General features: G+C 35.3%; 4 protein-coding genes across 4 annotated transcripts; 2 read left to right on the top strand and 2 right to left on the bottom strand.

Annotated features, from left to right (window-relative positions):
* Nucleotides 1–3,199: 3,199 nt before the first annotated feature.
* LOC123907560 (SH3 domain-containing protein 1) lies at nt 3,200–7,440 on the top strand. Its single transcript, XM_045957875.1, has 10 exons — nt 3,200–3,623; nt 4,180–4,293; nt 4,378–4,447; nt 4,539–4,693; nt 5,205–5,306; nt 5,385–5,585; nt 6,153–6,215; nt 6,359–6,505; nt 6,658–6,732; nt 6,943–7,440. The coding sequence occupies exons 1-10, from the start codon at nt 3,213–3,215 to the stop codon at nt 7,051–7,053; spliced, it is 1,449 nt and encodes a 482-aa protein (XP_045813831.1). The 5' UTR covers nt 3,200–3,212; the 3' UTR covers nt 7,054–7,440.
* A 1,801-nt stretch (nt 7,441–9,241) lies between these two features.
* Nucleotides 9,242–10,382, bottom strand: LOC123907559. The gene has a single exon (XM_045957874.1). It carries the CDS (start codon nt 10,273–10,275, stop codon nt 9,457–9,459), a length of 819 nt encoding a protein of 272 aa, XP_045813830.1. The 5' UTR covers nt 10,276–10,382; the 3' UTR covers nt 9,242–9,456.
* A 1,242-nt stretch (nt 10,383–11,624) lies between these two features.
* Nucleotides 11,625–12,286, top strand: LOC123907557. The gene is made up of 2 exons (XM_045957872.1): nt 11,625–12,052; nt 12,218–12,286. The coding sequence occupies exons 1-2, from the start codon at nt 11,732–11,734 to the stop codon at nt 12,284–12,286; spliced, it is 390 nt and encodes a 129-aa protein (XP_045813828.1). The 5' UTR covers nt 11,625–11,731.
* LOC123907551 (putative disease resistance protein RGA4) lies at nt 12,243–17,157 on the bottom strand. The gene is made up of 3 exons (XM_045957858.1): nt 13,717–17,157; nt 12,959–13,022; nt 12,243–12,608 (listed from the first exon to the last, which is right to left on the bottom strand). The coding sequence occupies exons 1-2, from the start codon at nt 16,922–16,924 to the stop codon at nt 13,006–13,008; spliced, it is 3,225 nt and encodes a 1,074-aa protein (XP_045813814.1). The 5' UTR covers nt 16,925–17,157; the 3' UTR covers nt 12,243–12,608; nt 12,959–13,005.
* Nucleotides 17,158–27,315: the final 10,158 nt, after the last annotated feature.

The raw sequence follows: 27,315 nt of genomic DNA, 5'->3' as shown, positions 1-27,315 counted from the left end.
ATATTGATTTGTGAAGACAATCATCAATCCATAAAGAAGTTTGAGCAATTACAAATAGTATCAAACTATACATCTCTCATTAGGCTTTGGCTAATATGAACAAGTGTATCATGTCTTTCATGATGCACAAGTTACCAATATCGTTAAAACGAATACAAATTTTATAAAATCGACCGTTGGATTGAAAGTTTGTATCATATAGATTATCTATGTCAAATTTTAAAGAAATTGAAAGACATGATGCACTTGTTCATGTTAGAATTTGCCATATATATATATATATATATATATATATATATATATATATATATATATATATATATATATATATATATTTTTTAAATTGATAATTTGAAGTTTATGGATTGATGAGTTACTAGTAGACCTAGCTAATCTCATTGATCTAGATCGAACGACTACATATGTAATGACTGCATGACTCATTTAATCCGTTCGATAAGATATATCTTATTTATTCTTTGACAATCAAAACTGTATGTCTTATTTTTCATTTAATAACTGTAAATCCACTTTACTGATTCCTGGTCCATCATAATCTTCTCATTACGCCTCCTACTTGGTTGATAGTCGCGTAGAAACTAATGTGAAGTGGTATCCATCGGGAATGGATTCTCTCAAGTGTAATTTACATTTGAGAGAATAAAGTGTGGTTTGTTACCATTGATTAAGAGAGAGAAACATATAAAAATTTAGAAAAAATGAATTTAGATGATGTTAGTGGTAGAAATGTCCTAAGGCTTAATGTTGATTAATATAGTGGTAGAAATGTGTTACATATGAATATGATGATCTGTTTTGGGACTCAAATGGCCACTTCATTTGCTGTTTCACTTGTAATCATGGTAGAACTACTTCAATTTTGGCATAGCTTTGCAATTTAGTTCATGGTCTTCATCTTGCTAATTATATGTAATTTTTTTTTTTTTTACAAAAACAAACTCAGCTCACTTAATTCATAAGAATTGTATCAATACAAATGAGAGACAAATTAAAATACCGATAAATAACTCAAAATTTAGCCGCACTTACTAAAGTATATGAGCAATTTAATTTGATTGGAGTTTAATAAACTCATTACATAGTGTTCTTGTTGAAATAGGTTTATTTGGTGATTATTTTCATAATCTCATTCTCATCATGCACTCTTATCAAAAGAAGCTCTTATTTTAAGTGATCTTGCTAATAGGGATCACTCGGTCATCATATATTTTATGTGAAATAAATAAAGTGTCATGCTAAACAGTGCTTCCGGGGCACTTGTTAAACATACTAAAAAGTTGAATGCACAAGTTTCAAGACAAATTTTTTTTTTAATATGCTTAACTAGTACACCGGGATATGAACACTATTTAGCATTTTCGATAAATAAATATACTCACTTCTTTAAGTGTTGAAAAGTGAAGATATGATATTTGAATTTTGATCCTTATATAAAATGCGATATTCTTAACAACTAAATTATGTTCACATGACTCTTTAATTCGTTTTTTTTTTTTTAATTTTTTTTTTATAATGGGATATTTATTTTTTTTGAAGTACAAAAGAGGGACTCTTTAATTGGTTAGTTTTGTTATTTATATATTAAAAAAACTTTTTTTTGACAAAATATATACTTTCTCTAGACATAAATATAAGAAAAAAAATACTTCAAATTTTGGACACAAATATAAGCAAAAGTCAACTACTTTTAAACTAATTAATACTATTATTCATAATATACTCTTATTCAATCATTTCACTTTTCAAAAGTTTATGTGATTTCCAAGGCATAAATCACTTTTCAAAGGGTAATAGTAAACTTAACTTATGTTTTGCATTAAATCAAGAAAGTTAACTACACTTTATTAAATTTCTTAAAAACCGTGTAAACAATTATTTTTTCTAATATTTATGTCCGGAGGAAATATATAAAAAAAACTTAGTGCCTGTTTGGTTAAGCGTTAGCAACCAACAGACGCGCGTTTTCTGATGTAAAACGTGATTTCTCACATTTTTTATATGTTTGGCTTTCTCCTTGTAAATCGATTCTGCGCTCAAACTCAATTATAGGAAAAGCTCCAAATCCTAGCTAGTAGCTTCTGCGTCAACCCAAAATCGATTCTTGTTTAGTGTTGGTTGTCAGCTAAAAAAGTAATCCCTTTCTTCCTTCTTTGCCCTCACCTCCATGGCCCCATCTCTCTTTTCCTTAGATCTATCTCAGTTTTTTTTCTACCTCTTGTATCTTCTCTGTTTTTCTTTAGCTTCCGGTAACTTCTTTTTCCTTCAAAACATCGTATATGGGTCTTTGTTTCCTTTGATTCGAACTTCAATTTCTCAGTTTTACCCTTTCCAAAGCAACTCTAATTGTGTAAGGTGGAACAGAAGGAAGTTGAGAAGAGAAGAAAAATAAAACTATGTAATTGGATAGAAGAGATTTGATTTTGTCTCTCGTTGATCAGCATGGGGTGCGATGCGATGCAGTTAACCTGTTAGAAGAGGAAATTTGTTTTTTCTTTTTAACAATGAAGAAGAAACTTGCCGTCAAAAAATGAAAAAACTTTCTTTTTGTCAAAGACTATTTATTTATTTTGTTTTTTTGGTGAAAAAAAAAGCTAATGTTGTCTAATAAAAATATGTAAAGATCCAGTATATTTAAATATGAAGTTGTGTCGAAAAAAAAATGAAGTAAATAATGCCCATTTTAGTAATTATACCTTCAAAAGCAAGTTTGTACCAAAATATCCAAACAACATCGATGTAAGAATCACTTTTACAAGAATCACTTTATAAGAATCACTTTTACATCGATGTAACCAAACATATATCGATTTTCTTCAACTCACTTTTAACCAAAATTAATTCTCTCAAACTTAATTCTACCAAACTCAATTTTTCCTACCGTCAAACGAAAGACACACTTAGCTAATCCCATTTTGGGATTTGGATCCAAATCCTCCCATTTGTGTTTTAAGGAAAATTTTAACATGTGCACCAAAGGCACATGTTAAGAAAATAAAAGTAGAAATAATATATTAAAATATGTACATTTAACTTCTTAAGCATTAAATTTTTTTCTAACAATAAATGTAATTTTTTATATTTAGAACTTTAACATGTGCCTTTTATGCACATGTTAATATGACCCTTAATTAAAAAAACAGAGTACAAGAGCGTATTGGTGACAATGACGACTGAAAGTCAAGCGCGTGTCCATGTCTGTCCGGTGCAACTCTTCAAAAGACACTTTTTCCTCTCTCTCTCTCTCTCTCTCTCTCTCTCTCTCTCTCTCTAAAACACTGCACTTTTCACTTTCACACACTATCATCAATAACATCATTCCATTATTATACTCTTTCCTACCTTTCTCTTCTGTTTCAAACCTCTCTCTCTCTCTCTCTCTCTCTCTCTGGAAACTTGTTCATCCTCATCTTCTCTTCCTTCAACTAATTCAAAACACAACAACCCATATTTTTTCTGATCATTTCCTTTCTCTACTCCAAAAGAGTTACTGTTTTTACTTTTTATCATATAATAATAATAATAAAAAAAAAGGAGAAAAAAAAATGGATGCTATAAGGAAACAAGCTAGCAGATTAAGAGAGCAAGTTGCCAAGCAACAACAGGTAATCTTGTTATTCTCTCTCAGATGGTTTCTCAATTTTGCTGTGCTTTTTATGCTACTGTTTAATATTGCTTCTGTAGCATGATGTTATGTAATACTATTTATTTAGCTTCAGTTTAGGTTTAAACAATCTTACTTATGTTTGGGTTCCACTTTTGGTGTAGTCAAAATTGTTGTAGAATTGATTTTTACTAGTTTGTTGCAAAATCAATTCTGTTATAGAGAAACCAAACATGTTAAAATCAATTCTATACCTCTAGAATCATCAATTTTGTTTCCTCCAAAAGTGGAACCAAACATACAGTAGAAATCAATTTTACTGAATCAGGACATTCAAAATCAGTTTTTGTTACAGCAGAACCAAAGAAACACTAAAGTTTGTTTTTGCTTCAGGATTGAACTGAGGTTGTTGGTGTGGGAGGGATCCTTAAACAGAAAGTTTAGATTCTGTTTGTAAATTGTTCACTTTACTGTGTTTGTAGCGGTAGTAGTAGTTGTTTCACTTCATTTGTTTGAGTGTTGTCTTGCATCATGTTGTTGTTATTGTTGTTTTGCAGACTATACTTAGACAGTTGGGTCAACTTAGCAATGAACCACTCATGGCCGATGAATCTGAACTTGAATGTTATCATAAACTTCAAAAGTTATACACTTCTACAAAGACTGCTAAGGTGTATTTGTATTCTCAATCCATTTATTTATTAAGTTTAGAGAGCTTTGTTTGGTAAAGTTTTTAACCAATGTGATGTTTACAGCATTTTCAGCGGCATATTGTTCGTGGTATCGAAGGATTCATGTCTGTTAGTTCCAAGCAAATGGAGATAGGTGACTTTGATTTTGGCCTTTTCTCTATCTATTAATTTGGTTTATGCCTCAAGGCCTATAATTGATTGATGTTTTGTTCTGTTTTCTTCAGTGAGGAAGTTGGCGAAGGATTGTTGCAAGTATGGGACTGAGAATGAAAAGCATGATAGTAATTACCCCCTTGCAAGTGCTTCTCTTCAATTCGGTAACTCATATGATATATTGGAAAATGAGAGGGAGACTTTGCTTGGGATCTTACGTGATCAGGTAATCTTTTGGGATATTTCTTTGACGGTCTTTAAGAGTTCATTTTATGGAATACAGCTTTTCATTACCGTAAAGTATATTATGTTATTAATGTTCAAATTAACGTTATTTACTGTAACATTAACATATTGCCTATCGGATTCACTGGCAATCTTGCTGCTATAATTTTGGACTATCACATGCACAACAGTCTTGTAGCTTTCAAGAACCGATCAGCTTCAGCTAAGTACAATTAACAGATAAATTAAACTGATGCTTCAAATATCACAACATATTCGTTCCTTTTGCTTGATAGGAAACAAGAAGCCCTAGTTCTCTGTAACTATTCACATGTCAGTGCTACACTGCTACTGAATGAAAGTCCTAGTTCTTCGGAACTATTAGTAATATATTGTTGATTTTGTAGGGAAGTTTTTTCGTCTTCTAGAGTCAGTTGTATGTCATATTTTGAGTCTTTCATTTTGTTCCAAACCAAAATGGTGCTTCTAATTATGCTTTAGGTTTTATATAGATCTCGGAACCACTGCGGGCACAAATAACAGGAGCTCCTTTGGAAGATGCACGCCACCTCACCCACAACTATGACAAACTTCGTCAAGAAGTAGAAGGCCAGGTAGTAATTTACTGCCACAATGGCATGCATATGGTGGTGTGCAATGCGTGATATTTATCTTAGATATCTTCTCATCAGGCTGCTGAAGTTTTGAGGCGTCGATCAAAGTTGAGGGATTCTTCTCTTTCGGCAGAGAGTTCAATGAGGCTTCAGAATGCAGAAAAAAGGTTGAAAGACCATAAATCTGCCTTGGTAGCACTTGGTAGAGAAGCAACTTCTGCTATGTCGTCAGTTGAAGAACAACAGCAACATATAACTCTCCAGAGCCTTTCTACAATGGTATTGCTAGATTCTTTATGAAAGTCATTTCTTGTGATTGCTGATTTTACTTTTTTTTTATTCGAAGCGCACCATAATTAGGTCCTTTGGCACTTGCTATGAGACACGTCCTCGGTTCAACCGATTGCATAAAGTTTTGAAGATGTAAATAATTGTTATTCACTACCAAAAGTTGTTGGTCACATTATTTTTATTTTCTTGTTTGTCACCGGTCAAGTTGCTTCCCACATGAAGAGTCAAAAAGAGAAAAGAAAATCCACATGCTTTTACAATACATACTTTCCACAGTAGATTCGTCCATTAGGTTGTAGAACTTGAGTAGATTAAAATGAAATCTTCCGCTAAATGCAAATTTCTTCACACGGTATAGTTGTGATCAATGTTTTGTAGCCATGGTTCAAAATATCTTATCTAATGTTTGTTTCATTCATGCATTGTTTGTATTATTTTCTAGTTATATTTTGTAAATTTTTTGAACCTTAAGCAAATTGTTCGGATGCATCTCCCCCCATTCCCAAACAAAATAATTTATTCTTCACAATTCCATTTGTTTCCCCTTTTTGGCAGGTGTATGGTGAACGAACCTATCATCAGCATGCCCTTGTTATTCTAGAAAAACTATATGCTGAGGTTAGCCACCTTGCTGCCAACACTTATTTCAAATTGGAAAAATAAGAACCAGTTCCTATGTCTATTGTACATGTTGGACTCTGACATAATATATTCTGTCAAATTTGTAACTTGTACCTTTTATTGGATGTTCTTGGAGTTAGATGATCATTATTGAGGAGAGACAATCAAAAGACTCTACATTTCCATTGCCAAAAGATGGACATAATCAACCTGCAGATGAGAAAGTTAGTTCAAATGGCATTGATGATAAACACAACACCCAAATGGGCACATACTTTTTCGCTAAGGTACGTCACATATAAAGAAATAACAAATGTCTTAAGAGATCCTACACTACTTACAGCCACATTCCTGGAGTGGAGTTGACTTTTGCCCAAGACAAAGTCTATACAGATGATTTAGCTTTGATTCATGCTCATCGTCATTATTTGTCTTGTAGGTCATACATCCATTTGACGCTCAAGCTGAAGGGGAGTTAAATTTATCAGTTGACGATTATGTTGTAGTCCGTCAGGTATTTTTTAAGAAGTACTTTGAAAAAAAATCAACATATTCATATGGTTAAGCATTTTCTACATAGTGTTACTGTTGATTTAGTCATTAAAAAGAATTTAGAATAATAATAATGATATCATTACTAGTATTTGTGAAAGTGAGTAACAACTTTTATTGACAATGAAACCAATCTTCATTAATATTTCCCTTTTGGTTGTTAAATTCCCAGGTTGCTGGAAATGGATGGTCTGAAGGAGAATACAATGGCAATGCTGGATGGTTTCCCTCTGCATATGTACAGAGACAGGACGTAGTACCAGCGAACAAGATACCAGAATAACATCAAAGTTATGCCAACATTGATCTTTTGAATAGACAAGGCAATAACTGTATATTCTCGTAATCACGGTATAGGCACATTTGAAAAGCCATAGCACGTGCTTGCATTTTTTTGGGCGGTTCTGTGATCTGTGTAGTATGTATGTTATACATGTAAGCATAAATTGTATACATCAGTTATAATATGTAGATTGATATATGATTTGCATTTGCTTAAGTCCTTACTCCTTAGGATCATCTAAGGAACTTAGTTTTTGAGATGGATAAATGTCCATATTATATAGGGTGGTCTGTAATTCTTCTAAATGAAAACATGGTGAGAAACCTTGTATTAACAAAATTTTCAATGCATTATTTTGTATATAGTAGTTTGCATCTTTTTTTCTAAGTGGAATGCTGTGTTGCTAGACTAGCAGAAATAAATATAGATTATTGAGAACAAAATTAATGAATATTCAAATAAGACTCACAGGTCATAAGCAACACAAAATTGCATACCAGTCTGGCAGTCTTTTGAACAAACCAGTTAGCCCATAGACCAACCTCAACTACTTGCCTTTTTAAACATTTTCTTGACTAGTCAGTCACTCAAGAAACTAAACAACAAATACTATGGAGATAAAATAGTTAACCAATTATTGAAGGCCTGTTTGTTACGTATTATAAAGAAAAGCTGATTTTGATACTCAATAATTTATAGATGAATTTTTAGAGTCGAAGTTGTAGTTGTATTGTATCTGTGTGTGTATCCATAAAGAAAATCAGTTTTTTTTTTTTTTAATAAAAAAAAATCAGTTCTAAAAAGTGATTTTATGTAGGGTCAAATCTAGGATGTTTTTGGTTCACACCATTGTCTATTCAAGTTATCTTGAATGCAAGATCAAAAGATATTAAAGGTCTTGATGCAATGGCACCCTAAAATACCGAAGTAATTTACCTACACATGGGAACAAGACACCAAAGATAAGTTAGTATATTAGATTAATTTATTCCAAAAGTTAATCACATATCAGATTTTTTTGACTTTTGAGTACTTTACACTTGCATCCAGCTACATTATCCTCTTTTCTCTTTTGCTTCCTATGCTACAACCAAGCAGGATATTGATTGTATATTAAAACAGCTCACGGCGTTTTCTATGATCTTTGTCAAACTTAGATTCTGAAGCTGTGTTTGTAAATGAAGGGTGTGTATCAAATTCTAAAGGTCTTCTTGCTGACAATGTGTCAGATTCTCCTTTCTATGCTTTTCACATGCATGTAATGTACCTGCAAAGTTGAGTACCAAATAAAGGCAAAAAAGAAAAGTATGAACTTTCTTGCTTAAAACATAAATAGATGATTTACAGGCACTTCAAAGAACAGATTCAGCTTGTAAACACAGCTTCCTTTGCAGTTTTGTTTAATATTTATTCCATTTGTTTTTTTACATTTGACATGTACGGAATGTGTTTTGAGAGATTCACGTTAGAGTTCGGATTCGGATTCCTTGCCATAGAAAAAGCACACATTTTCACCCGGTAAATGATTTTGACTGTTAATTTGAGATCAAACGACTAATACTACACAATAAGAAAATCAATGATAATCGATATAAACCATTAATTTGAGATTGGACGGCTGAGATTTTAAACTGCATAACACAATTACTAGACCAAATCCAAATCAGTCAGAGTTCGGGGAAGCAATACCATGTACAACATAATTGGAAAGACTGATAAATACTGCAGTTTCATATATTGCAAAGCAGGCCTTGAAGCTGATACATTTATTTAATTGTCTCCTATTTCATTATGTTAACTTTCAATCTAATGTACCAAATTAAACAATCATATTTCTTAAATAACTTCCTTATTAGCATTTAACAAGCACCTACCAAAAATGCTTGATGTTTCTAAATCACAATTACTAGAAACCACATTTAAAATGAGATTGAAGAATGTCTCCCCAAAAAGAAAAAAGACAGATCGAAGAACGCTTCGATGTTTTCAGTTTGAACATGAAAAGAAGAAAAGGGCACAAAACAAAGAAGCCATTGACTAAAACCTGCCCTAAATTTCAACCAAGACACAACACATGAATCAGATAAAACTCCAATACAAAAGACATTGTAATTCTACAAGAACAAGTACTTCAAATTGCATTTGAATATATATACTAAAATGTGAAAACACTATGAAGACAATCCAATCAAAATAAACTCTTTGCTCAATCCACTGTATAACAGAAAAACACATTATAGACAATCATCAAATTCTATAAGAACATTTGTATATATGTAAACAGCAACAAGTATAGAAATACAAGAAAAATTTGGAACATTAGCAACACTTTTGTTATCTTGCAGCAACTAACAAGATACTATGGAACTAGAAGGGATCCAAAATGTAATAATACTCAATACCCTAATCATCACTAAGCTCATCATCAATATCAGAAACATTCATCCTACCAGAAGCATGTTTAACCAATTCAATAATCTTCTCAGCCTCGCGATTAATCCTCTTCTCTTCTTCCTTCAATGCCTTCTCAATCATATTCAGCCGTTTCTTGCTGGACAAACTTCCAATACCAGACAACAACTCATCACTTCTTGTACATTCCTCCCACCCAACAACATCATCATCATTCTCCTTTCCTTTCTTCTTCTCCTTCTTAGGAGAACACCAAAAACAACCCCACTTTCTAGGAGGCGATGGACTCGGAGACACAGCCTTTTTCTTCGAACAATTCCCTTCATCTTTCTGCATTTTCAATGGCATAAACATAGAAGATATTGAACTTTCTTCAGAAGTATGAGAAGAATACGAGGGTGAAGAAAAAGACCCATTTTTTAGTTTTGGACTTTCTGATTTTGGGTTAAGACCCTTTTTCCCTATTGAAGAATCTGAGGGAAATGAGACATACCCAGAATCAGAATCTGATTTTTTTGTGGAATTATTATCTTTGGGTGGTGAAAAATTGAAACTTTTTTTTGGGGGGTTTGAAAAGGTGGGAGCTTTAGCAACATAAGGTGGTGGGGTAGTGTGATTAGCAGGAAAAGATTTGAGCTTGAGGAAACGAGATTCAAGGTCAGTAGGAAGATCAGAGTGAGTGAAAGATGAACAATTGATGGCAGAGATTTGTTGAAGGATGATTGAGTCTTGTGCTTGAGAGATGATTTGTTGAATTGTTGATTCTTCATCTGTGTCATATGGATCAGAAGATGATCCAATTCCCACCATTTTTAGGGTTTGATGGAAGAGAAGAAGAAGGAATGAAGAATGATTTGTGTGAGTGACAGAGAGAGTGTGAAAATGAAGAAATGTTGAATGTGTGAGTTGAAGTTGAAACAACGGCTAATTGGAACAGTGTTGAAGTGGGTGGGGTCCAGTTGCGTATTTGTAGGACCCACTACTTGCAACATCTTAGGATATGGACAACAAAGTTTTTTTCTTCTTTCTTTTGAGTTTTTTATTACAAAATACTTTAGGGTTAAATTAAAAAAAAATGCTAAAAAATAGTGCCTCTAGTGCACTAATTAGCATGAATGAATAAAGAAAATATCTATTTTTTTTGAATAATGCTAGTAACACACTCTTTAACAAACACACTCCAACACACTCTTTTTTATTGGTTGAAATTCATATGGGTCCCATAAAAAAATGTGGATCCATATAACTTTTATGGACCCATATAAATTTTAACCAATAAAAAAGAGTGTGTTAGAGTGTGTTTGTTATTGGAGTGTGTTGCTAGCACTCCTCATTTTTTTTTGCTACTATGATGTAAATACAAAGTTTTCACTATTAGTCATAATTAAAAATCTTATTTTTTATTTTTAAAAACTAAAATTCGCCATATTTATAGAGACAAAAAAATTATCAATACCTTCCGCACGAAATTGCAAAAATTTGAGATTTATGAAAATCAAATCGGAGATAACTTTTCTTTAAAGGTTGTAACATTAGCATGTTCTAATTTAAATGTGAACTTAGAATATTAGGCTCTCTTTGGTAAAAATAAGCTATAAGCTAGCTGATAGCTGATAAGCTAGTTTATAGCTGATGGCTGATAGCTTATAGCTGAAAAACTAGTAGAATAAAATTAAAGTGTTCGACAAATTTAGCTGTTGTAAGTACAAAATGATATAAAAATACATGGTTAGTGAGTTATTTTTTTGTAAGTGTTAGTGGGTAGTTATTATAATTTTTAAAAAATAAATAAAATTAATGAGAGTAAATATGGAATAAAATAAAAAAGCTATAAGCTAGTTAGAGAAGCTCGTTATCAAACATTTCACATTTTTTTCAAACAAACTTATAAACTAGTTCAATAAGCTATAAGCTAGCTTATTGGACTTACCAAACAGTCTCTTAGTTAAATCAGAAGAGATATGTGAAAAAAACTAGAAATTAAAAATCTCTTTGGTGTGACCGAGAGAGAATCTTGATCCATACATGAAAATGGTTGAAAAGCCACCCCATGAAAAGGAAAACCATAACATCAACTAGCTGCCGCCCAATATGAATATTGCATATGCACATGTCAGCTTTGACACAAACTCTTCAACAACTCAAACAATTTCAACGAAATTGCCTAAAATGGGTCCAAATATATATATCATCATACATATATAAGTTTCCAAAAAAATGGTTAGTTTTACTTTTATGCACCAAAATTAATCCACATATACATGATATGGAACCAGAGTACTCACAAGGATCAACTTCATGTTGTTTTTGCTTCTCCACCAAGAAAGGTGTTGTTGCAAGAAATAACAAAAGCAGAGAAGTTTCAAGTTCTGACCAAGTTGAATGGAAAAAGAATGATGAAATATTATTATCTGATATGACCACTTTTTCTGTCAAAGAACAAGAAAAGAGGTTGAAGAAAGCTTTGGAAGAGGAGAAGAAAGTAAGTATTGAAGCAGAGAGGGTTGTACAATGGGTGAAACAGGAATCATCTAGAATTGATTCTTATACAATCAACTCAATTCTTAGTGATAACAAGGAGAAAGAGGTATAGGTGTTAATTAGATATAAACTGTGATTACAAGAAATATTTGTGAAGTGTATATTTATAAACATTATTTGCTAAGAAATTTCAATGTTTTTTTTTTATTTTTTATTTTTTTTTTTACATAATTTTTATTAATGAAATTATAATGTGTTGATATGAACTAAGAACTCACACGGATCATGGAGAGAAATCAACATGAAAACAACATTATTCAATGATTCAGTAAGTAATTAATACAAATTCTGTCTATAGGAGAAGAACATATAAAAATGCATAACCAATTCAAATTCTCTCTAACTAACTTTGTAACAGAAAGGGAACTAACTAACTAACTACTTATTTTGTAATAGTGTGCCACAGCCCACAAGTCTAAGATTGGCAATGGGATGGAAGAAAGATTGTGGAGGAAGAGCTTTGATGAAATGATTTGCTATTTGATTTGATGAAGAAATTGGCAGCAACTTCATGAGGTCGAATGGAAAGCTTCTCTCGTACTCGTACCATTGACAATCAATCTCAATAATATGTTCTGTCCATTTGTGAAAGATGGGGTTAGCTGCAATACAAAAAGCACTTTTGTTATCACAGTATAAATTAAGCCAGTTTAGAAAACACAACTCCCAAATCAACAAGATAATAACATAGCCACTATAATTTACGGGTGGCTGAAGCCAATGCACGATATTCCGCTTCATAAATTGAACAAGCAATGGTGGATTGCTTCTTTCAGCGGCGATTGATCAAAGAATCTCCTAAAAAGAATCAATATCCGCTGATGGAACAGCGCGAATCGGGGCATCCAGCCCAATTAGAGTGACTGTAGTGATGCTGAACTCTTTAATAGCAAAACAGTTAAACCAAGTACACAAGGAATTAAAAAGTAAAGGATATGAGGACTGTACATACGCTGAACTCTTTGTTTGCTCAGATTGAAGGAACTCATGCTGAATGGATCATACATATTCATCATCTATAAAAGAAGAACAATTGAGTTTATAATTGATAAACATGAAGAAAAAAAAACTTCTATAGCTAACCACACAAATCATTTATCTTATAATTGATGTTGGACACTACAAATTAAATGTCCACTTAAATTTTGAGTTTATTTTTTTTATTTTTTTGCATTGTGAGACTAAAAAACGTTTTACAGATATACTCTGAAATCACATTCCACATCATATGTTTTATAATTTAAAAGATATTTTTAGAAAGTAACATAGAAGAACAATTGAGTAAGATAAACATGAAGAAAAAAAAACTTCTATAGCTAACCATACAAATCATTTACCTTATAATTGATATTGGACACTACAAATTAAATGTCCACTTAAATTTTGAGTTTATTTTTTATTTTTTTTAACAACAAATTTTAAGTTTTGTATTGCGAGACTAAAAAAAGTTTTACGGAATGATATATCAAATCACATTTCATCATATGTTTTATAATTTTAAAGATATTTTTAGAAACTAACATAACAAAATAGCATGATTGGATATCTACCAATTAAATCCTTAATCTTTTTTAAATTTGAATAATATATATATAGATTAGTTAAGTACCCTTATATCATATGATGACAAGTGCTTATGATGGACTATATATATATATACGTGTTCATAAACGAAGCTAATTAAAATTGAAGATGTATAACAAGGATTACTGATAATAAGATGCTTAACATGAGCTATTTTTGGCCAATCCTCCCCTGTTTCCTTTTCACATCTATTTGCTAACTCTGGATGGCAACCACGAATAACAAACCATTGAAGAAGACCACTGAGACGCTGGATGGTAGTTGGAAGACACATTAGGTTGGGACATCCATCAATACGTAATTCACGAAGCAAGCCAAGGTTACCCAAACAGTCAGGTAAGGATGTAAGATTTGGAAGTTCACTCAATGATATGAATTCCAAAGCCGTCATGTGTTGTAAAGCCTCTGAAAAACCACTCATATCAGAGATATTTCCGATTCTCAATTCCTTAAGACATGTTAAGTATCCAAAACCTGCTGAAAGATTGAACTTTGGACATCTCTTGATGCTTAATTCCTCAAGAGAATGCAACCCTTTCAATGCTTCATCTTTCAATGATTCGAGGTTCTCACAATTTTCAATTGACAATCCCCAGAGTACACATGGGTTAATGGTTTCAATTGAGAGTAACTTAAGTTTGGAGTGATTCAAAATGATTAGTTCTTTAAGAGAAGTAAGATTACTTAGCATATTGTCTGGAAAGCAAGATACCTCTTCATTGTCTCCGAGTTTGAGAGATTCAAGGTTATGGAGTTTGTGGATTGAGCTTAACAACTCCCAACTGCAATTCCCTTTCACATTTAGCTTCTTGAGAGCTGGAAGAAAAGGCAAACCTAACAAATTGGGACACTCAATGATTATAAGTTTTGAAAGGCATGTAAACATGTTTTCTGCAACTTGATCTCTTGAAAAGCTTATCAATTTTGACATCTTATCTAAAAATAGATTTTCCAAAGCTATAAATCCACCTGCAATTCCACCATTAGAGGACTCTTCTTTTAGATATAAACAGTTTTTGCAATCCGTGAGATGCAAACTCTTCAAATCTTTTAAAGAAGGACTAGACATCCATTGTGGAAAATGTTCACCTCTATATCCTTCTACACCAAGACATTGAAGTTGTTGGCCATGAGGTTGAAGCATTTCAGCAATCTGCTCAACATTTTCCTGCAATTCAGATTCTTCGTTTGCACCCCATGACAACCACAAATGGTTTATGTACTTCCTAGACATATTGGCTTCTTTAGAATCTGTTACATTTTTCACTCGCTCAAGGTGCTTTAGGTGAAGCTCTCCTTTAAGGGTTAGATGCGCCAATTCTGCCAAAAGGGACCCTCTTTTCTTGCCAACTATATACATGGTTAAAGTCCTTAGGGAAGTTAACTTGCTAATATTGGAAGGTAAGCTTGATAATGAGGAGCAATGATTCAAGGATATATGTTGTAGAGATTCCAAGCGTGTCAAATTATTAGGCAAATTTTGAAGTTGTGAACAACGGTCTAACTTTAAAATCTGCAAATTCCACAATTCACATAAAGATTCCGGAAGAGTTTTGAAGCCTCCACGAGAAAGATTCAAGTACCTTAGATATCTTAAATGACCAATTGAAGATGACAAATTATCTTTGCATTGGTAGTCAAGAACTCGCAAAGAATAACACTTCAAAATGTTAGGTAAAAGGATGCCAACATTAAAAATCGGATCTCGAGTTATACAGGTCTTCAAAGATTCAATATTGGGAAACCGAATGACATCCTTAAATGTATTCCTTATACACATTGAGATATGACGTATTCTTTTAGACGTAGGTGCACCATTGTTCTCTGTAATGCAATAGACATCTTCTGTAACTGATTGAGCAAGATCGTGAACAAGATCATGCATCTTGAAACTCAAAACATTGCCAAAAAATTCATCTTTCCTAATATCTTGAAAAAAAGATCTCCAGTATAATTCATTCCACACATCATTGCCTATATCTTCTGCATCCAACTTTTCATTGGATGAAATAAAGCCATTAGCAATCCAAAGTTCAATTACAAATTGCTTGTCTATAATGTAATCTTTGGGAAATAGTGCACAAAGGGCAAAACATTGTCTGAGTTTAATTGGCAAATTCAAGTAACTTAGTCTCAAGGCAGGCATGACAACGTTCTCACCTTGTAAACTCCACAACTTGCTTTCCTTGATATAGAGCCACTCCTTTTTATCTCTTTTAAAACGCAAGAGACTTCCTAGTGCTATTGTTGCAAGAGGCACTCCCCCACACTTTTGCACTATCTCCTTCCCTATGACCACAAGCTCGGTGAGTTCTTCCTCGTTTGCTCCAAAGGCCCGTTGTTTAAACAACTCCCAACAATCATTGTCAGATAACATTGATAGTTCATAAGGAGTCATTGTTCCCATGATTGTTGCAACCTTCAAAAGTCGAGTGGTGACTATAACCGAAGCACCCTTTCCTCCACAAGCCAATATAGATTTCAACTTTTGCCAATTCTCTTGCTCTTCATCCCATACATCGTCTAAAACAAGCAGATAGTTTTTCCTGTAAAGCAAGTCATGAAGCTTTCTCTGTAGTGGATCTAGTTCCAAATCCTCACAAGCATGTCCAGATATTGATTCAATAATGGATTTTGTCATTCTTTTCAAACTAAAATCTTCTGAAACACATACCCAAGATCTTAGTTCAAAGTGTTTAACCACCCTGTCATGGTTGAAGATACTTTGGGCAAGTGTTGTTTTACCAAGCCCCCCCAAGCCTACAATTGGATAGACTGATAAATCATCCGAATCAGCAGCAGGACCAACTAAAAAGTCTGCAATTTTTTCCACATCTTCATCTCTTCCATACACTTGAGGTTGAGTAATGGTAGAGGTGGTTTGTCGCCAGTCAGGGACTCCAGTTCTCCTCTCTCTAGCCGTCTCTGGCAAGTGAAACTTACTCCTTTCTTCAGCAATTTGATCGAGTCTCTCCCTTATGCTCTTCATTTTCTTAGCAACTTTGTAACGAAATGCAACATGTTTGGGATTCAAAGAGGATAAGAAAGAGAGTCCATGCTTGAATCCTTTGTACTTCAACTCCAATGCTTTAGTGGCACACTCGTCCAAGATGTCATCAAGGACATGAGCTGCATCTTTCAGCTTTTGCAGCCAATTCTGTATAGCTTTATCAGTGAATTGTTTCTCCTCAGCATCTTCAAGAGTAGCCTTGATTGTAGTGAGCAAGCTGGAAATCTTTTCAAATTCTTGATCAAAACCAAGAAATAGGCCAATCTCATTTTGAGCCAGTGAACTTAAACTCCCAAGAACAGTTTCAATCACAGCTTCAGCCATATTTTTTTGTAACTTTGCAAAATGAAAATTTGAAACAGGTTAATGTGTGAAGCAAGAGGATAAGCAAGAAGTTGTTTTGCGTGCACTTATTGGATCCAAAAGATGATCACTCAATAATGCATCTTTGGAATAATTGAGTACTACTGTGGATAGATGTTGATGATGTGGTCTATATGCACTATCATACTAAACACACACATAAAAAGCAAAGAATAAAAAGAAAGGAAAAGAAAGTTGCTTTAATAATGCGTGATGCGCTTTAACAATTCTTTTGAGATTTTTTTTAGTGGTGGGCTAACAATTATTCTGAGTTGATATTTGTATAATAATAATTGAAATTCCTGGCACACAGTGGACAGGTGTTGCTCAAGGTGTAGCAACACTTGTCTGTTGTAGACAGATGTTGTTACTGGTGCGCCAACACTTGTCTATAAACAGAGCAAATAACATAAAACAATACAAACAGTAAAGTAAATAACACACAAGAGTTGTTAACCCAGTTCAGCCTAAAGCCTACTCTGGGGGATACCAATCCAGGAATGAAGTCCACTATCAGCAGTATTACTTCGAAGCTAAACTCACCCGTTTACAACTTCTCACTTAATCACTACCCAATGACCCTTCTACCTAGGAACTCCTAGATATGAGACCCCGTCCCAATTCCCACCTTAGCAACACAGACAGCGCTGCTATTTAATTCCACAATCACAACAGGTGGAGACACACTCCTAAGAAACTAGGATTCACTCTTGCTTAAAAGCTTGCGAGTAAACCACACAATCACAATAGAACAATCTCCGTACTTCAAAGCTTAGGAGAAGTTCACACATACAACTCAATAACACTCAGGTCCTAAGCTTGCATCAATGAGACACAAGAAAAGGCTCACAATTAACACTCTAAAATCCCTAAAACACACGCTTTGTAAGAACACGATTTTAGATGCTTGAAACCATATGTTTGCCTTCGTATTTATAGTAGTAGAATGACTTGGGCTTCAAGACAAAATTAGGGCTTCTAGAATTGCGGCAGCAGTGATATATTTTTGAAAATAATAGTTATATTTTTGAAACCGCAAAAATATATTTTCCAAAAATATAATTCTTTTGGAAAATAAAACTAGGGTTTAGCTGCCTCATGAAACACATTAAACACGTGCGCCTTCCTCTGTAAGAAACCTTGACATAATTCTTCAAACAGATCTTCAAAAGATTGAGTAGAAAATAATAACATCCAGCTGGCGCGCGCAGAACAGAGTCAGGTGTTGTTCCAAAGTGTCACAACATTTGTCACAACACTTGGGGTCAGCACACTTGTCTCAACACTTGGCTAAAATATGTTTTTGCAAAATGTAGCCAATATACAAAAACCCAACAATCTCCCCCTTTGGCAAATTTTGGCTAAAACAATATTAGACCAGTATATTGAGAGATACAGTATTACCTTTCCTTCGAGTCAACATGAACACACAACTAGGAAAGAAAGTAACACATAATAAAAACTACTTCCAGAAGAGATAAGTAGTATCAGAGGCAATGCAACAGCGGAATAGAAACAACTAGCCTCATGGAACAACACAAGGGAGAAATAAACTCCCATAGTAGATGCTAAGAAGTAGGAGAAATAGACTCCTAATAGTTTAAGCGCATTTCTTCATCATAAGAACAACAGGAAAAATAAATTCCCAAGGGCATCTGAGAAAAATAAATTCTCAGTCATAATAGATAGTGGACTCAATAGTCAGGTGCCATAACACTTGGCACAACATTTGTCATCAAATACATTCAGGCGATCAAGAGATAATTTCACTCACACTCCCCCTGAATTCATGCATACACACACCAGATAGAGAAAGAATATTCACTACTCCCCCTCAGTACATGCATAATACTCACACTCCCCCTCAATACGAGCATACGAATACTAGCACAAAAACAGTCAACAGTCACAAGATGTGAGAACATCTGCCCACGCACTTGTCACACACACCACTACTCCCCCTTTTTAGCCACAATTTAGACAAACATCAGGAATAGGAAATCATAGTGTACCAGAGCATAGAGAATATCAGTGTGCAGTTATTACAGACCATAGAGCACACACAGGTGCTAGAAATTCAGGGCCTTGCCCAAAAAAAGTAACATCAAGAAAAACAACAAAAGTACATCAGAGACAAAATCATAAGCAAAACATCAGAGATCAGATTGAAGAACTTTCATCAGAGTCCTCCATCAAATCCTCAGAGTCATCCTCAGACTCACTAGCCTCTTTTCCTTCTTGTCCATCTGGCTCACCCTCAGCTGTCTCAGCAGCCTCCTCAGCCTTCAGTGCCTCAATCACACGATCAATTTTCAATTTTCTTGCCTCAAGGGCTCTGCTGGTCTCAGTCAAATCAGCAATCATCTGCTTCCTAGAAAGAACACCAGTCTGGACAGATGTGCCAACACCTGCTGCAGCATTTGTCCCATCCAGCAGCCTCTGCTCAATCACCAACACCCCTTTCCTTTTGCAAGGAACATCAGAACTTCTTAGTATATCTGGATGTTGTTCAAGTATAATATTGCATAGCAGAGTGGGAAGAGCAACTGGTTTCTCAACAGCATATGTTAAAGCATGGCTCAGAGTCTCTTGAAAGAAATATGCACCATAGTCAAAGTTGGCTTTTGTACCCACAGCATAAATGAACTTACCCAATCCTCTTGCAATATCACCTGAGTGGGTGGTTGGTACCCAATTATGGGCAGCAATCCTATTTAAAACAGCATAGAATGGTGAGAGGGAAGTTGCAGACAGCTTTGCCTTGCTTGGCCACACTTTAATTTTTCCACCAGTGAGGACCTTGCAGATTTCATTATCTGTGGCTTTTAGAGGAGCCACTTCATCAGAACTTCTTTGGAGATATTGGTTTATCACAATAGGGGAGAATTGAACACACTTTCCACGAACAAACACTTGCCTGTATTCAGGACTTGCTGGATCATTACAGTCTGCAGCTACATTAATCAAAAATTCTTTGACAAGCCTGTCATAGCACTTGTCCAAACCCACAACAGTTTTCATCAAACCAGCATACTCAAGAGCTTCAACAACACTTGGACATTCAAGAATATCATTCTTCAAATTTCTTTCTAGAGCTAACCTTCTATGATACACAAACTTCCATCTTGCAGATCCATTCTCCAGATGGAATGAGACATTATCTAAAGGAGCATAGGGAACAGTTTGAGGAACCTTCTTCCTTCCTATACTCTTTCTAGATGTGCTGCCAGATGCAGCAACATCTGTCTCAGGTTCAAAATCAGAATCACTTGTTGGTGGAGCTTTCCTTTTCCTAGTCTCAGTTCTAGGAACCACCTTACTTACAGGTTTTGGAGGTCCATATAGGGGCTTTTTACCAGTAGCTTTTTCAGCCCTAGATGGTTTGGGTGTTTGGACAGGTGTGTTAGTAGCCTCTACAGCTTTACCAGCCCTACTTCTAGTCCTCCTAGCCACACTAGCTTCAGAATGTGCAGGAATAGCCTTATCACTAACAGTAGTTTCATTTTCATTAACAATTATCACCTCAGGAGTTTCATTCACAACTTTATCAGGAACAGCCTTTTTATCAGTAGCCTTAGGTGGGGGACTCTCATCAGATTCAGAATAGTCCACAAGGTTTTCTTGTGCCAAAGATGTGGTAACATCTGGCACCACATTTGGCGTAGCGCCATGTGTTGCAACACTTGGCGCAACATGAGTCTCAGGAGCAGTTTTCTTAATGGACTTATCAGCAACATCATTATTGGTCTCAGTAGAAGCACCAATATTATCATCAACAGCAACATGGGAGTTAGGAATACTTTTCCCCAAATTTTCAGACACAGTAGGTTTCTCTAAACCTAGGTTTTCAACAGAATTTGGAACATCAGAGTTTTGATTAAGTGAGTTCTTACCAGATGTGTCAACATCGTCCTCTGTAGTATCAACGACAGGAGTAGGAACATCTTTTGATGGCAGAGGATCAACATGCAGTTCAGACATTGTATAAGACCTTCTCGATTCAGTTCGCGATTTCTTGCTCTTCTTCTTCGTTTTCTTAATTGAAGAGGAGGGAGATGAAGGATTTATGCTCGTTCGTGATGATTTTTCCTTCTTCGCAACTGATTTTCTCCTCATAGTTGGACTTATGGAAGGTATGGTGGTGAGAGGAACAGCATCGATTACCACCTTTTGTAGTGATGGAGTAGCATCTGACTTTGTTGGTGAAGATTTGGCAGAGTTAGACATGATTTGGAATTGAAGTTTTCTGAAAAGAGGAGAAGTCAGAGAAATGTTGATGAGGAAGATAGAGAGTTTTTGAGCGTGAGAGAGAGAATAGATGAAAAGTAATGATTGTGGTTGATGGAGGTTGTGGGAAGTTGAATGAGAACTCCCTTGATTAGCGTGTAACTTTAAGTGAAGAGAGGTAGTTACACGCATTACATGCTGTAACTGCTATTTGTCTTCAAAAAGGCAAATTCCAAGTTTGCCTCTTAAATTTTCAAATTGACTTGCATCTAACGCCTTCGTAAAAATATCTTCTAACTGTTCTTCAGATGCAATGTGCTCAAGTGTAACAATTTTTTCTTCTACAAGCTCTCTTATAAAATGATGACGTATGTCAATGTGCTTAGTCCTACTATGTTGAATAGGATTTTTAGAAATGTTTATAGCACTAAGATTGTCACAGTAAAGTGTCATGACATCTTGCTCCACACTATACTCTTTCAACATTTGTCTCATCCATAACAATTGAGAGCAACTACTCCCAGCTGCTATATATTCTGCCTCAGCTGTTGATAGAGACACGCTATTTTGCTTCTTACTAAACCAAGATACTAGATTGTTTCCCAAGAAGAAACATGCACCAGAGGTGCTCTTTCTATCATCAGCACTTCCAGCCCAATCTGCATCACAATATCCAATTAAGGTAGAATCATTACCATGAGAGTATAGAATTCCATAGCCACATGTGCCATTGACATATTTGAAGATCCTCTTTACTTGAGTCAGATGACTCATCTTGGGTTCAGATTGGTATCTAGCACAAACTCCAACTGCAAACATGATATCAGGCCTGCTAGCTGTGAGATATAGTAAGCTCCCAATCATACTTCTATAGAGACTTTGATCCACATCAACCCCTTTCTCATCTTTGGTAAGCTTCAAGTGTGTAGGTGCAGGTGTCCTTTTGTGACTACCACCTTCCATACCAAATTTCTTCACAATGTTTCTTGCATATTTTTCTTGAGAGATAAATATGGTGTCTTCCATTTGTTTGACCTGAAGACCTAAAAAATAAGTTAGCTCACCTACAAGACTCATTTCAAATTCAAATTGCATTTGATGCACAAAGTGTTCCACCATTTGTCGCGACATTCCACCAAATACAATATCATCCACATATATCTGAGCTATCATTAGCTTCCCTTTCTCTTCTCTTACAAACAAGGTTTTATCATTTCCACCCTTCTTGTATCCATGGCTGACAAGAAATTCAGTCAATCTTTCATACCATGCTCTAGGGGCTTGTTTCAATCCATAAAGTGCTTTCTTTAGTTTGTAAACATGGTTAGGAAAGCTTGGATCTACAAACCCTTTTGGTTGCTCAACATATACCTCTTCATTTAGATAGCCATTTAGGAATGCACTTTTTACATCCATTTGATATAGCTTGAATTTTAAAATGCATGCCACAGCCAAGAGTAATCTTATGGACTCCAAGCGAGCAACTGGAGCAAAAGTCTCATCAAAATCTACTCCTTCTATCTGGGTGTATCCTTGTGCTACAAGTCTGGCTTTATTTCTAGTAATATCACCATTTTCATCAGTTTTGTTCTTGTACACCCACTTTGTACCAATAACATTTATACCATCTGGTCTAGGTACTAGATCTCATACCTCACTTCTTTTGAACTGAGTTAGTTCCTCCTGCATAGCATTGATCCAGTATTCATCAGTCAAAGCTTCTTTAACATTCTTTGGTTCAATCTTTGATATGAAACATGAATTGGAAATTGCTTCTTTTGATCTTCTTGTTGCAATTCCTTGATTTGGATTTCCAATGACAAGTTCCAGAGGATGATTCTTCTGTGTTCTAGTAGATGGTCCCTTGTTTGGTCTAGGAACCTCTGTAGTAGACTCAGAATGTTGATCAGGTTCAGGTTCAGTTTGATCATCATCAGGTGTTGGGACAGGTGTTATGACATCTGTCTCTTCAGCTGGATCTGCACTTGTTGTATCACTGTCATCAACAACAACATTAATTGATTCCATCATAGTTCTTGTTCTGGAGTTAAAAACCCTGTACGCTCTGCTGTTGGTTGAGTAACCTAAAAATATCCCCTCATCACTTTTGGGATCCAATTTTCTCCTAGGTTCTCTATCTGCCAAAATATAACATTTTGATCCAAACACATGGAAGTACTTCACAGTAGGCTTCCTATTCTTCCATAGTTCATACAATGTTGTAGCAGTACCTTTCCTTAATGTTACTCTATTGTGAATGTAACATGCTGTATTCATGGCTTCAGCCCAGAACTTGTAAGGAACATTTTTGGCATGCAACATTACTCTAGCAGATTCCTGTAAGGTTCTATTCTTTCTTTCAACCACACCATTTTGTTGAGGTGTAATTGGTGAAGAGAATTCATGAATTATTCCTTCAGCAGCACAAAAATCAGCAAATTTAGAGTTTTCCAATTCCTTACCATGGTCACTTCTGATTCTTACAATACCACAGTCTTTCTCTTTTTGAAGTTGTACACAAAGATTTTTGAATTCTTCAAAAGTCTCAGATTTTTCCCTAATGAAATTCACCCAAGTATACCTAGAGAAGTCATCAACAATAACAAGAACATATTTCTTACCTCCAAGACTCTCAACTTGTATGGGCCCCATCAGATCCATATGTAGTAACTCAAGAACTTTAGAGGTGGACAAGTGTTGCAACTTTTGGTGCGACACTTTGGTTTGCTTCCCAATCTGACATTCACCACAGATATTGCCTTCCTGTATCTGTAAGATTGGTAGTCCTCTGACAGCTTCTTCTGATATGACTCTCTTCATGCTCTTCAGGTTAAGGTGTCCTAATTTTTGATGCCACAGCTTAACCTCTTCATTTTTAGTTAAGAGACATGTAGATACATTACCTTCTTCAAGAGGGATCCATAAGTAGCAGTTGTCTTTTGATCTAACACCCCTCATAAGGATGTCTCCTTCATTATTGCTGACCAGACATTCATTTTTTGTAAAGTTGACTTTCATGCCTTGATCACATAGTTGGCTTATACTGATTAGATTGGCAGTTAGTCCTTTTACAAGGAGAACATTTTCAAGTTTTGGTAGACCATGGTCAATAAGTCTTCCAATACCTTTGATTTCCCCCTTTGCTCCATCTCCAAATGTCACAAAACTTGTGGCATAAGATTTTACTTCCTTTAAATATTTTTCAACACCAGTCATGTGTCTGGAACAGCCACTATCAAAGTACCAATCTTCTTTTGATGATGCTCTGAGAGATGTATGGGCAATCAAACTTTTCCCACTGCTTTCAGCTGTATACTCCTTGGTATTGGTTGCATCATCTTTTTGCTTCCATTCCATCTTTGTTTTAGTGATGGATTGATCAGATTCTTGTGGAATTTCACTTGGATAACCATACAGTTTGTAGCAATAAGGCCTTATGTGCCCCTTTCTTCCATAGTGATGACATCTCCATGAATGGTACCTGCTTCTTGGTCTAGGTATAAACCTAGGTCTCTGCCATCTTTGCTGATGTGGTGCCACATGTGGCAACACTTGTCTCTGCTGTCTAGGAGACAGGTGTGGCGACATCCTGTCATGCATTTTTGGAGACGGTTGTTTACTTAACTCAGGCAAAAATTTCCCTTCTTTGTTGTAATCCATAATCCTATTAACATTTTTGTATTCATACCCAATGCCTGTTTTGGATCTACTAGGGGCAGGCAAAGTTTCCAGGATTTCATCTAGATCACTTCCTTTGAATAGCCTAAGAACATGCTTCTTTAAATTCTCAAGATGAGAGTTTAATTCAGTTACCTCTTCATTCAGATGGGCTATTTCAGTCAGTTGTTTGATCTTGTCAGCTTCTAAGTTGATGATAGTTGCCTTCTGTTGCTCAATGATCTTTAAACTATCTTCCCATTTAGTACCAAATTCAGAGATTCTTGACAAATTAGCAGCTTTCTCAGTTTGCAACTTAGTGATTGTCTCTTTTTGCTCTTCAGAGACTCTGCAGACTTCTGCACTCTTCAGACACAGCTTTTTATATGATTCAGCAAGCTCATCAAAGGTTAGTTCTTCTTCACATGATTCAGTGTCAGATGTGCAAACACTTGTCAATACATGTATAGCTTTTGCAGTATCGGCTTCTCCTTCAGAATCTTCATCTGACCAAGTTACAGTTAACCCCTTCTTTTGTTTCTTCAGAAAGGTTCCACATTCACTTCTGATGTGACCAAACCCCTCACATTCATGGCATTGAACACCTTTATTTGGAGCTGATTTCTCATCTGTTACAGGTTTTCTGAAATTCCTGTAAGTGTTGCGACCAATGTCAGCTGCACCTGTCTTAGAGCGTTTGTCCATTCTCTTTAGCACCTTATTAAATTGTTTTCCCAGAAGAACCATTGCATCAGAGATGCTTTGTTCAGATTCTGTGTCACTCAGTTGATCTTCTTCCTCAGCATTTGAAACAAAAGCAATACTTTTGTTTTTCTTATCCATCTTTTCATTTGTGGCTACCTCATAGGTTTGTAGTGAACCAACCAGTTCATCTAGCTTCATATCTGTGATATCCTTTGCTTCTTCTATAGCTGTGACTTTCATGTCAAACTTCTTAGGTAGAGACCTGAGCATTTTTCTTACCAGCTTTTCTTCAGGTATCTTTTCACCCAAGGCATCAAATTGATTGTCAAAATCAAGTATGGTCATGTGAAAATCCTGAATGGTTTCATCATCATTCATTCTTAGATTCTCAAACTTAGTTGTTAGGAGTTGAAGCTTAGACATCTTCACTTTAGAGGTACCTTCATGAACAGTCTCAAGAATTGTCCAAGCTTCCTTAGCACAGACACACTTTTTGATGAGTCTGAATATGTGCTTGTCAACACCATTATATAGCGCATATAATGCTTTTGAGTTTGCAAGAGCAAGCTCATCTTCTTCTTTGGACCATTCTTCAGCAGATTTCAACTCAAGAGTTGGTTTACCATCTTTGTCCATCTTCACAGGTGAAGTCCATCCTCTCAGAATTGCCTTCCATGTCTTGCTATCAATTTGTTTTAGGAAGGCCATCATGCGGGACTTCCAATAGTCATAGTTTGAAGCGCCAACCAAGAGAGGTGGTCTGGTAACAAAACCTCCTTCTTTGTCCATCCTTGCCAGAAACGATTTCCCTGGAGCTCACCCTAAAATTCAGAACAGGGTGCCTGCTCTGATACCAATTGAAATTCCTGGCACACAGTGGACAGGTGTTGCTCAAGGTGTAGCAACACTTGTCTGTTGTAGACAGATGTTGTTACTGGTGCGCCAACACTTGTCTATAAACAGAGCAAATAACATAAAACAATACAAACAGTAAAGTAAATAACACACAAGAGTTGTTAACCCAGTTCAGCCTAAAGCCTACTCTGGGGGATACCAATCCAGGAATGAAGTCCACTATCAGCAGTATTACTTCGAAGCTAAACTCACCCGTTTACAACTTCTCACTTAATCACTACCCAATGACCCTTCTACCTAGGAACTCCTAGATATGAGACCCCGTCCCAATTCCCACCTTAGCAACACAGACAGCGCTGCTATTTAATTCCACAATCACAACAGGTGGAGACACACTCCTAAGAAACTAGGATTCACTCTTGCTTAAAAGCTTGCGAGTAAACCACACAATCACAATAGAACAATCTCCGTACTTCAAAGCTTAGGAGAAGTTCACACATACAACTCAATAACACTCAGGTCCTAAGCTTGCATCAATGAGACACAAGAAAAGGCTCACAATTAACACTCTAAAATCCCTAAAACACACGCTTTGTAAGAACACGATTTTAGATGCTTGAAACCATATGTTTGCCTTCGTATTTATAGTAGTAGAATGACTTGGGCTTCAAGACAAAATTAGGGCTTCTAGAATTGCGGCAGCAGTGATATATTTTTGAAAATAATAGTTATATTTTTGAAACCGCAAAAATATATTTTCCAAAAATATAATTCTTTTGGAAAATAAAACTAGGGTTTAGCTGCCTCATGAAACACATTAAACACGTGCGCCTTCCTCTGTAAGAAACCTTGACATAATTCTTCAAACAGATCTTCAAAAGATTGAGTAGAAAATAATAACATCCAGC

Source organism: Trifolium pratense, linkage group LG2, assembly GCF_020283565.1.
Source record: "Trifolium pratense cultivar HEN17-A07 linkage group LG2, ARS_RC_1.1, whole genome shotgun sequence".
NCBI classification, from domain to species: Eukaryota; Viridiplantae; Streptophyta; class Magnoliopsida; order Fabales; family Fabaceae; genus Trifolium; species Trifolium pratense.
This window is presented reverse-complemented; position numbering and strand designations above follow the sequence as displayed.

Excerpts from the sequence above, each read along its gene's own strand:
- LOC123907560 (XM_045957875.1), top strand. The coding sequence starts at position 3,213 with ATGTCTGTCCGGTGCAACTCTTCAAAAGACACTTTTTCCTCTCTCTCT. Across the intron at positions 3,624-4,179 it reads AAGTTGCCAAGCAACAACAG|ACTATACTTAGACAGTTGGG; the intron begins GTAATCTTGTTA and ends GTTGTTTTGCAG. Across the intron at positions 5,307-5,384 it reads GTCAAGAAGTAGAAGGCCAG|GCTGCTGAAGTTTTGAGGCG; the intron begins GTAGTAATTTAC and ends TCTTCTCATCAG.
- LOC123907559 (XM_045957874.1), bottom strand. The coding sequence starts at position 10,275 with ATGGTGGGAATTGGATCATCTTCTGATCCATATGACACAGATGAAGAA.
- LOC123907557 (XM_045957872.1), top strand. The coding sequence starts at position 11,732 with ATGGAACCAGAGTACTCACAAGGATCAACTTCATGTTGTTTTTGCTTC. Across the intron at positions 12,053-12,217 it reads GTGATAACAAGGAGAAAGAG|AACTCACACGGATCATGGAG; the intron begins GTATAGGTGTTA and ends ATATGAACTAAG.
- LOC123907551 (XM_045957858.1), bottom strand. The coding sequence starts at position 16,924 with ATGGCTGAAGCTGTGATTGAAACTGTTCTTGGGAGTTTAAGTTCACTG.